This window comes from Camarhynchus parvulus, chromosome 14 (genome assembly GCF_901933205.1).
Source record: "Camarhynchus parvulus chromosome 14, STF_HiC, whole genome shotgun sequence".
Classification (NCBI taxonomy): domain Eukaryota; kingdom Metazoa; phylum Chordata; class Aves; order Passeriformes; family Thraupidae; genus Camarhynchus; species Camarhynchus parvulus.
This window is the reverse complement of record NC_044584.1, coordinates 1,439,563-1,449,838: the sequence shown is the minus strand read 5'-3', so window position 1 is coordinate 1,449,838 and position 10,276 is coordinate 1,439,563. Positions and strand designations below refer to the sequence as shown.

General features: G+C 64.1%; 1 protein-coding gene across 1 annotated transcript; it reads left to right on the top strand.

The window, feature by feature from the left end:
* The first annotated feature begins 2,172 nt into the window (after positions 1 to 2,172).
* Positions 2,173 to 9,066, top strand: TFAP4 (transcription factor AP-4). Its single transcript, XM_030958386.1, has 7 exons — positions 2,173 to 2,404; positions 5,711 to 5,876; positions 6,309 to 6,407; positions 6,906 to 7,076; positions 7,305 to 7,442; positions 8,429 to 8,587; positions 8,682 to 9,066. The coding sequence occupies exons 1-7, from the start codon at positions 2,316 to 2,318 to the stop codon at positions 8,874 to 8,876; spliced, it is 1,017 nt and encodes a 338-aa protein (XP_030814246.1). The 5' UTR covers positions 2,173 to 2,315; the 3' UTR covers positions 8,877 to 9,066.
* Positions 9,067 to 10,276: the final 1,210 nt, after the last annotated feature.

Below are 10,276 nucleotides of genomic sequence, written 5' to 3'. Positions count from 1 at the left end.
GCAGGGGAGACGCGGGAGGGCAGCACCGTCCCACGCGGGTGACCGAGGGATTCCTGCGGGAGGGGCAGAAGCCGCGGTGTCCCCACAGTGTCCCCTGTGCCAGGCAGGGGGGCCGCGGTGCTCCCCGTGCCGCGGGGCCCCTGCGGGGGCCGGGCAGGGGGCCCAGGGGACACCCGGCAGAACCTGTCCTGCAGCTCCCGGCGGGGCCGGGCCGTGCGAGGGGGAGGGCTGAGCCCACCCTGCTCTGCAGAGCCGCCTCCTGCCCCTCCGGGGTGACACCCACCCCCAGCACCCCCCTGCCTTCCCGCTCCGGGGACCCTGGACCCACGCAGGCAGTGCTAGGGGGGCTCTGGGGGGAGGTCACCTGCCCCAGGTAGGTCCCTCAGGTTCCACACGGCCCCTGCCAGTCCCCCAGACTCCCCTCCCAGCTCTGTGCCCCCCTGTGAACCCCCCACAGCCCCTGCCAGCCCCGTGCCCCCCTGCCACCCCCTACACCTTCCTGCCACCTCCACAGCCCCCCAAAGCCTCTATCATCCCCCAAAGTCTCCCCATCCCCCTGCCAGCCCCCCAGAAGCCTCCCTAAAAGCCCCCTGCCCACATGAACCCATCACCCCCAAACCCTGAACCCCACCTGGAGCCCCCCATGCCTCCTGTGAGCTCCATGCCCCTGCCAGCCCCCAACCCCCCTGCTAGGCCCCACAGCCCCCTGCCAGCTCCCAGCCCCCCCAGTCATCTCCCCAAGCTCCTCACCAGCCCCCAGAACCCCCCATCAGCCCCCAGGATGCCTCTGGCAGCCCCCAGAGCCTCCTCCCCAAAGCCCCTTGCCAGCCATGGGATCCCTGTCACCCCCAGCTCCCCAGGGCTGCTGTGACCCCCCCTTCCCCTGGCAGCCCCCTGAGCCCCCCAAAAGCCAGACCCTGCTGGAAACAGGAATGGGATGGGATGGGATCAGATTGAATAGAAGAGGATGGGACAGGACTAGGATAGGCCAGGGTGGGGTAGGATAGGATGGGGAGGGGATTAGGTGGAATTGGGATGGGGATGGGGTAGAATGGGGTGGGACAAGCTGGATGTAGGAGAGGATTGGATGGGGACAGGATAAAATGGAATAGGGACAAGACAGGTCAGGATAAGGTAGGATGGGGAAGGATGGGATAGGGCAGATGAGGTGGGATGGGGATGAAGCAGGATAGAATGGGAACAGGACAGGATGGAATAGGATTAGATGGGAGTGGAACAAGACAGGTCAGGATACCACAAGATGGGATGGGATGGGATGGGATGGGAGGGAGAGATGAGGCAGGTCAGAATGGGCTGAGATAGAATTGGATGGGATAAGATAAGATGGGATGGGATGAGTTAGGATGGAGTGAGGACAGGGTGTGATGGAGGTGGGATGGGGACATGTCAGGTCAGGGTAGGATGGCATAGGACTAGGGCAGGATGGGATGAGGATTGGATGGGAACAAGGCTGGATGGGACCCAGACGGGTCAGGATGGGATAGGATAGAGCAGGATAGGACAGAACTATGGCAAGATGAGATGGGGACAGGTCACATTGAGATAGGATGAGATAGGGAACAACAGGCCAGGGTGGGATGGGATAGCATAGGATAGGGTAGGATGGGATGGAGCTAGGGCAGGATGGAATGATGTGGGGTGGAATGGACACATGTAAGGATGGGGTAGGAAAAAGCAGGATAAAATAGGGTAGGATGGGATGGAGCTAGGGCAGGATAGAATGAGGTGGCGTGGGATGGGGACAGGTCGGGGTGGGATAGGGTAGGTTTTGGTATGATACGATAGGCTAGGGTGCAATGGGTATGGAGTGGCATGGGGACAGCTCAGGATGGTATGAGGTGGCACGGGTTGGGGACAGGGCAGGATGAGGGTAGGATGGGACAGAGCGGGACAGGATAGAGTAGCACAGGATAGAGTAGAATAGGATGGAGCCAGGTCAGGACGCGATGCGGTGTGACGGGCCGGTGCCAGCACGGGTCGGTACCGTCCCGGCCGCTCCAGTCGCCCCCCGCCCCGCCGTGTCCCGCCGCGTTCCGCCGCCGTGTCCCGGTGCCGCTCCGGCCGCGCTGCGGCCCCTCCCGCCGCCTTTGTTTACGCGGGGCCGGTGCGGGGCGGGGGCGGCGCCGGGCGGGCGGGGGGCGGGCGGGGAGCGGCGGCGGCGGCGGGCGGGAGCCGCGCTCGCTCCAGCTGTTTCCCGCCTTGGGCCGCGGGCAGAGGCCGGAGCCGGGCCGGGAGGGGCTGAACCGGGCCGGGACGAGCCGGGCTGGGCTGAACCGGGCCCCCCGCCCCCCGTTATGGAGTACTTCATGGTGCCGGCCCCCAAGGTGCCGGCCCTGCAGCACTTCAGGAAATCCGAGAAGGAGGTCATCGGTGGGCTCTGCAGGTGGGGGAGCGCCGGGAGATCCCGGGCTCGGGGGTCTCGGGAGGACCGGGGGGATGGCGGGGAAGGGGGAGCGGAGAACGGGGGAGCGGCGCGGCGGCCGCGGCCCCACCGCCCGCACGTGGTCCCGGCCGCGCACATGGGACCGGCGGCCGCGCGTGGCCCGGGCGGGGAGCGCCGCGCCCCCGGTCCCGGCCGGGCCCCGCGGGTGCGGCGGGGCGCGCTCGGGGCGGGGGGCGCGGGGCGCGGGGGTCCGGGGGCGCGGGGGGTGTGTGTTTACCGCCGGGCCTGGCCGTGACTCTGCAGCCGCCCGGAGGAGGCGGGTCGCGGCCGGGGCTGCCGGGACATGTAGTGCGGGAGCGGCGGCACAAAGCCCGCGGACACGCGGGGAGCCCCGGCGGGCGGGGGGGCGGCCGGGGACCGGGGCTGCGCCCGCGGGGGCGGCGGGCGGGGGGAGCGCGGGCCCCGGGGCCACGCGGGGCGGCCCTGAGCCCCCCGAGCTCCCCGGGCCTGCGGCTCCCGCCCCCGGGCGCGCTGAGCCCCCCGGGCCCGGGGCCGCACGGGCGGCCGGGGCTGAGGGGCGGCCCGGGCCCCGGGGCACGTGTTGGGATCCCGGCCCCTCGGGGTGCTCCCCACGGCCTGCGGGGCTCGTCCCGGCCATGCCGGGGAGTGGCCGCACCTGAGCCCCCCCGGAGGGGCCGCGACCCAGGCTGGGGGGCGGCTTCTCTGGGGTCTCTGGCGGTGGTCGCTGCGGGCTGGGGGTGGCTGCATGGGCTGGGGGTGCGGCCGTCCCGCCGGGGAATGGGGCTGCACGGCCCCTCAGTGACCCTGCACAGCCTTCCCGCTGCCCCCAGCTCCGAGAGACCCTGCCCGCGGCTCAGGCCGCTGGGTGACACCCTGCGTGCAGCTCGGGGTGCCGGGGCTGCCCTGCTTGTGACCTCCAGGAGCTCAGGGACACCCTGCCTGCGAGCTCAGGGTGCTGGGGGTCAGCCTGCCTGTGAACCGGGGCCGTATCCTGTTTGTACACTCAGGTGTACCCTGACCCTGTGCGCTTCCTTCATGGAAGCATGGAGATACCCTGCCTGTGAACTTGGGGATGCCCTGCCTGCAGGTTGGGGAACACCCTACCTGTGACCTCAGGGAGCCTGGGGACACCCTGCCCCCGTGGCCGTGCCTCCCTTGCCCTGCAGCACAACCCACAGCACAGGCTGTGATCAGTGTTGGACGTGAGTGGACAGTGGGGCATCTGCCTTGTGCCTGGCTCCAACACCCACATGGGTTTGTTTCCCTCGAGGCCCAGGCCAGAGAAATTTCTTCCCCAGCATGGCAAGGACCAAATTCTGCTTGCCTGGCACAAACCCCACAGCACCAGCACCAGGCTGGAGACACCACAGGGGCCCCAGTGGGTGCCACCTGCTCTCCCTGCCTCTTGTGCTGCCCCATCCCTGGCCATGCTGGGTGTCTGAATCCGTGGGTTTTTGCCCTTTCTGTATTTCACTGTCACTTCTCAGGTCTCTTCCCAGGAAGAGCAGCTGGGGCAGGTTGCGGGAGGTCTCCCGGTGAGGAAGCAGGCTCTTCCTCCTTTCCCAGTATTTAAGAAAGCACTTCCGTGCTGCCCAGTCCTGGGCCTCTCCATCCCATTCCCCTTAAGTGTCTGGTGGTCCCACATCCTGGAGCAGTGCTCCAGCCACCTCCTTACCCCAAGAGGGACGATGTCTCCAGGACCTGCAGGCTTTGGTGTGTTCTGGAGACAAGTTTGGGGCTGGTTTCAGCAGGAGCAGGGAGGTGGGTGACAGCCACCAGCAGATGGGAGCCCTGTGCCACAATCCTCCTGCGAGGAGCTCTTGGTCCATGCGGCAGAGGCTGCTCCCAGGGAGAGGGGCAAACCCCTGGGCACCCATCCCAGTTCCACACCCCCGGGATTGCATGTGAGGGAACCAGTGCAGTGTGTGCTCGGCACCCAGCATCAGCAGTGCTGGGACACTCCCCCAGAGGTTGGGGACAAATATATTCCTGGCCTCCATGGGCTGAGCTGGGGTCCTTCCTTGTCCCCTTGGCATGCACTGGGATCCTTCCCCATCCCTCTGGAGTAATCTGGGATCCTTCCCTGTCTGCTTGGGATGAGCTGTGGTTCTTCTCTGTCTTGCTGGGCACAGCTGGGATCCTTCCCCGTGCCCTTGGACAGACCTGGAATCCATCCCCTTCTTAGGCTGAGTGAGGCTCCTTTGCCATCCTTCTGGGATGAGCTGGGTCTTTCCCCATCCCTGTATATCATGGATGAGTTGTGCATTCCCCAGTTGCAGCAGGCAGTGATGAGTGGCCGGAGAGTCTCTGGCCACAGCCTGGGCACACGGTGGTGCTGCTGATATCCCTTAGATCCCCGTGTTCCCAAACCTCCGTGCTTCCCCCCTGGCCTCACCAGGAGGGCAGTGAGGGCAGGATGCTGGGCTTTGCTTCCCAGCCTGGCTTTGGCAAGGCTCTGGGTGGAATGTTCCCATCTCCCTGTCCTGGAGCCGCCGGGCACCTGGACGGGCGGCTGGAGCCCGGCTTATCTCACCAGTGCCGGCGGCCCGGCTCCTGTGTTTAGTCTTTGGTGCCTCACGGCATCCCCGGCGCCAGCGGGTGCCTGCACTCTGGGGAGACTTGGCATGGTGTGATCCAAAACCTCTGCCCTGCTTCCCTCGGGGAAGAAGTGGGGTGTGCGTGAAGCTGGACCCCACAGCAGCGAGCTTTGCTCGGGTCTGGTGCTCTGCACCCGTGGGTGTTGGCTGCCCGGAGCCCTGGCCCTCCATGCCGGCATTTCCCGGCCCATCTGCGGGGCAAGGGCGTGGGGGGCGAGGAGGCAGCGGCAGGAAGCAGGCAGGAGCTGCGGCTTGGGGTGGGACGGGGGCTTCTCTGCTGGGAGCTGTCATCTGGAAGCCATCAGCGGGGCGGGAGGGAGGGAGCCGCCTTCCCGGGGCCACACACGCCGGCCGGCCCGCGGGGACACAGCCGGCCAGCCCGCAGCCTCCCTCGCCCACCTGGGCGTCCCCTGGCCCAGGCTGGGCACTGGGCAGTGTGGCTGAGCCCAGTGGAACCAGGGGGCTGCAGCAGGGCCGTTGTTTGGCCAGTGCATCCACCAAAGCTTTGGACACGGGGCTGGAGAAACCCACCCACCTGCTTCGGTGATGCCAGCACCGCAGCCATCATCCCCTCCGTGTCACCCATCCCTTTGGTGGCTCAGGAACGTCACTGCAAACCAAGGGGGGATGCAGTGAGCTGCAGCAGGGGTGCAGCCTCCTATTCCCTAACCCTGGGTCTCTCTCACAGCTTGGCCAACATCCCACTGACTCCAGAGACCCAGCGGGACCAGGAGCGACGGATACGCAGGGAAATCGCCAACAGCAACGAGAGGCGGCGGATGCAGAGCATCAATGCTGGCTTCCAGTCCCTGAAAACCCTCATCCCACACACGGATGGGGAGAAGCTCAGCAAGGTGAGCAGCATGCACACATTGGTCCTGCACGTGGAGGGGCTGAAAGTGGAGCTGGGGACATTTGGGTGATAACTCAGTGGTGGAGCTCTGTCCTGGGGAGGTTTCCCTGCAGGAGTGGGTGTGCATCCCCAGCCCAGTGTCCTGGAGTGGGCTGGGAGTGTGTGACAGCCCCCAGTGCCCCAGGAGCAGGGTGACACATTCCTGGGTGAGGAGGGGACCCATGCAGAGGGGAGTGGGGTGAGGAGGCAGCTGTTGTGTTCCCAAGGTGGGTGAATTGGAGGGTTTCACCAGGGGGAACCTGGGGTGAAGCAGACTCTGGGAGGAGACACCGGGGACAGGCAAGGAGCAGTGCTGCTTGCAGAGCTCATCAGGAGGAGGCCTGGGGGACACCAGGGTCTCCTGCCTCAGGCTGCCCCTCCTCCTCCCCCACAGGCAGCCATCCTCCAGCAGACAGCTGAGTACATCTTCTCCCTGGAGCAGGAAAAGACTCGGCTACTGCAGCAGAACACCCAGCTCAAGCGGTTCATCCAGGTAGTGCCCCAGAGATGGGACAGGAGGGGGTAGGACAGTCCTGCCTGGCCAGGGTGGGGATGTCATTGCAGTTCCTTGGGCTCAGGGTGGCACCCTCTACGCTGCTCAGCCAGAGAGTGGAGGTGTTTCCATTCCCCTGGCAGGGCAGGGAGTCCCGTTCAACCTGGCATCTCTTACCTGGCAGGGGGAGAAGGGTTGGGGTCCCATTTTCCATTATTTCCAGCCATTTGGGGTATTGGGGATGGCCTGGTGGTACTGGGGTGCCCTGGTTGAACTGCCCTGGATGTCACGGTGTGAGAAGCAGGTTGGCACAAGGCTGTGGGGATGAGGACCAGGGTGGGGGAACAGGCAGGAGCCTGTCTGTCCCCAAGCATCAAACCCAACCCCAGGGAGACCTTTTCCTGCATGGAACTCTTGCGGGGAGCGGCATCACCCAGAAGTCTGGATGGCAGGGAGAGAGAGCATCCCCCTTTCCCTGACACCACATTCCCACGGCAGGAATTCAGTGGCTCCTCCCCGAAACGGCGACGGGCAGAGGACAAGGACGAGGGGATCGGCTCGCCCGACATCTGGGAAGATGAGAAGGCCGAGGATCTGCGTCGGGAGATGATTGAGCTCCGGCAGCAGCTGGACAAGGAGCGCTCGGTCCGCATGATGCTGGAGGAGCAGGTGAGGCCAGGTTGATGCTGGAGGAGCAGGTGAGGCCAGGTGCCCTCTTGCAGCCTCTGCCATGTCCCCAGGGAACCCCAGGGACACCAGCAGTGCTGTGTGGGGTCACCAAACACCTCCTTTGGACACTGCTTCTCCGTGCTTGTCCGGGGCTTCCTGAGGGGACAGCCGGGGTTCAGTGGGGCCATGCCGGACTCCCCACTGATGTTGGGGTTCCCTGACCCGCAGGTTCGCTCCCTGGAGGCCCACATGTACCCCGAGAAGCTGAAGGTGATTGCTCAGCAGGTGCAGCTCCAGCAGCAGCAGGAGCAGGTGAGGTTGCTGCACCAGGAGAAGCTCGAGCGCGAGCAGCAGATCCGAACCCAGGTGAGTGCACCCCAGGCACCCCCGGGTACTGGGACACGGGGGTGGGTTCAGTGATGGACTTGGCTCCTCCTGTGGGCACTGATGTCCCAGCAAAGCTCTCACATGTAGTGATCTGGGAAAGGGGTGGCCCGAAGCCCCCCGCAGTGCTTGGGGCTGTGCTTGTGGGCACCCTGAGTTTCAGGGAGGGACTGTGGGTTGGACCACCCGTGGTGGCTTCCCAGGACTCTGTTCCCTGGCACAGAGGGGTTTGTGCAGGGAAGGTCACTCTCTGCCAGAGAGGATTTCATCTCAGGGGCTTCACCTTTCTCTGGGTGGCTCCCACTGAACTTCAGGGATCCCCAAACCACTCCCTGCCACCCAGCAGGCTGGGAAAGGGGAGTGTCAAGCTGGCAGGCAGAGGGGATGGGAACCTTCAGCATTTCCCCCGGGACTGCTGGGTTTGCCAGTGGTGCAGGGAGGAGGCGAGCGCTGTGCCAGCACCGGCCCCTGTGCACTGCCACCCTCGAGCCCAGCCCGGGGCCATGCCACTCTGGGAGCTTCAAAGGGAGGAGCAGCAGCTTCTTCCCTGCTCCTTGGGCTTCTGCAGAGCCGTGTCCCTGCAGGGTCCCCGCCGGCCACCTCCCGGGGAAGTTCAGCCTATTTTTAGGTGAACTCTCCGTCGCCTCCTGCTAGGGCAGATCTTCCCATCCGCTGCTCCAACGAGGATGTCCGAGGGGTGTGGGGAATTCCTGGCCACGCAGGGGCTGGCACTTGCCTCTCCCGGCTTCAAAGCCCAAATCATTGCCCTTTGGGATACGGGGAATCCTTCATGTTCCGCTCTGCAAAGCTGAGGTGACAGCAGCTTTCAGCTGGCATCCTCTGGGATGGAGAACTGGAGCAGCCGAGTGCTGCTTCAGCTTTTATGGAGCTTGGGCTCTGTGAACAAGCGTGATGTTCTCCCCACACTGCCGTGCCCTGCTCACTGGGGGTTTCCCTTCTGTCCCCAGCTCCTGCCATCACACGCTCCCCCAGCGCCCACCCACCACCCCACCGTGATCGTTCCAGCGCCGCCTCCCTCCCATCATGTCACCGTGGTCACCATGGGCCCGTCCTCGGTCATCAACACGGTCTCCACGTCCCGGCAAAACCTGGACACCATCGTTCAGGTCAGCTGGGGGGCAGCGGGGTGTTTGGCACAGGGGGGCTCGGGGGGTCCCTAACCCCAGAGGTGCCCTGACAGTCGGTGTGTGCCCTGGGCAGGCCATCCAGCACATCGAGGGCACGCAGGAGAAGCAGCTGCAGGAAGAGGAGCAGAGACGCGCCGTCATCGTAACGCCGGCGCGCGCCTGCCCCGAGCCCTCCGCCTCCGACACCGCCTCCGACACCGAGGGCAACGACAGTGACTCCATGGACCAGAGCAAAGAGGAGCCCTCGGGGGATGGGGAGCTGCCCTGACACCCCCCGGCCAGCAGCTGGGGAGGGAAGCCGGGGCAGGGGGGGGAAACGTCAGAGAATATGCTGAAATTTTTAAAAAATACAACGTGATTTGGGTCTCTTTTATGACCTTTTTCCAATACTGTAAAGCAGAGCGTTAGAGGCAGGCAAAGGTCACCCTTCAGCTCCCAGGGGGGCGGGGGCTTGGGGGTGGCCACAGTGGGGCACGGGGGGCTCGGGGCATGGTGGGGGGCATTGGGGACGGGGGGCACAGCCCCCCACCCTGGTTTGTCACCCCCCACCTGCCAACCCACAGGGAATCCTGCCAAGCTGGCAGCAGCCCCACTGTTCCTGATGGTGTTCCCTTGGGACAGGGCCTTTGGTTGGGATCTTAATTTGCTTTTTTCCTTCTCTCGTGGTTTTTTTTTTCTCTTTTAATTAAATGTTTGTTTTTAAGCGTGGGGGGAGATGCCAAGTGACATGGCAGCAAGGGCAGGACAGGGATCCCTGACTTCAGGGTACCACCATGGCTCCTGCACCCCACATGGGGCAGGGAAAACCCCCTTGGAGAGTAAAATAATCCTGGGATGATGCCATTGGAGCACGGTGGGAGGGCTGGCATGTGCCATCCCTCCCTGGCATTTCCAACACCCACCTCCTTGGCACAGGGATGGCAGGTTGGGGGCTGATTTTTACACCCCGTCCCTTCCCTGTGCCCATTCCTGTCCCCCCACCCCGTTCCCATCCCTCCTTTAAGCACTTAACCTGGTTTGTGGGGTCTGTCAGCTCCGAAGAGCTTTTCTATTTTGTGATTGTGTCGCTTGGGTCTGTCGTGGCGGGTGGGGGGTCCCTGTTTTGTGCGTCCCCCCCCTCGCCCCACTGCCCCCCACCTGGCTGTAGGGTTTTAGGCCAGTCGTGTGTAGAGCCTCGGTGGTATTCAGTAGGTTCCCCCCAGCTGCAGCTGTTTCTCGGTTCCTTTCCCCTTTTTGGTTTTTTTTTTTTGGTTTGTTTCTTTTTTTTTGGTTTTTTTTTGTATTTTTTTTTACAATTTTCAGGTCTTTGTGTTGATTGAGAAGCTATTCTATTTTGTTAAGAAAGTTGAAAAAAAAAAGAGGGGCTCGTGCCTTTGTAAAGAAACAAAATAAAGTTTGTACTTGGTTTTTTAGAAGCTCTGTCCCGGCGTTGACGTTTGTGGGGACAGGGATGGATTCCACCCAGATGGACGCTGGTCCCTCTGGGGCTCGTGGGGAGGGCAGGGAGTGCTGCCTGCACTGGGAATCGCGGCAGGAGGCAAAGCAGAGGGTGCTGACCCTGGTGCTGGCCCTGCTGTGGTTCCTGCTCAGCAGCCAGGCTGTGTTTAAGGGCTCAGCCCTGCCAGTGCTGCCCACACGTGATGGGCACATCGGGGCTCAGCTCAGTGC

Coding starts and splice junctions, on each gene's coding strand:
- TFAP4 (XM_030958386.1), top strand. CDS start 2,316: ATGGAGTACTTCATGGTGCCGGCCCCCAAGGTGCCGGCCCTGCAGCAC. Junction 7,077..7,304: donor GCATGATGCTGGAGGAGCAG/GTGAGGCCAGGT, acceptor CCTGACCCGCAG/GTTCGCTCCCTGGAGGCCCA. Junction 7,443..8,428: donor AGCAGCAGATCCGAACCCAG/GTGAGTGCACCC, acceptor TTCTGTCCCCAG/CTCCTGCCATCACACGCTCC.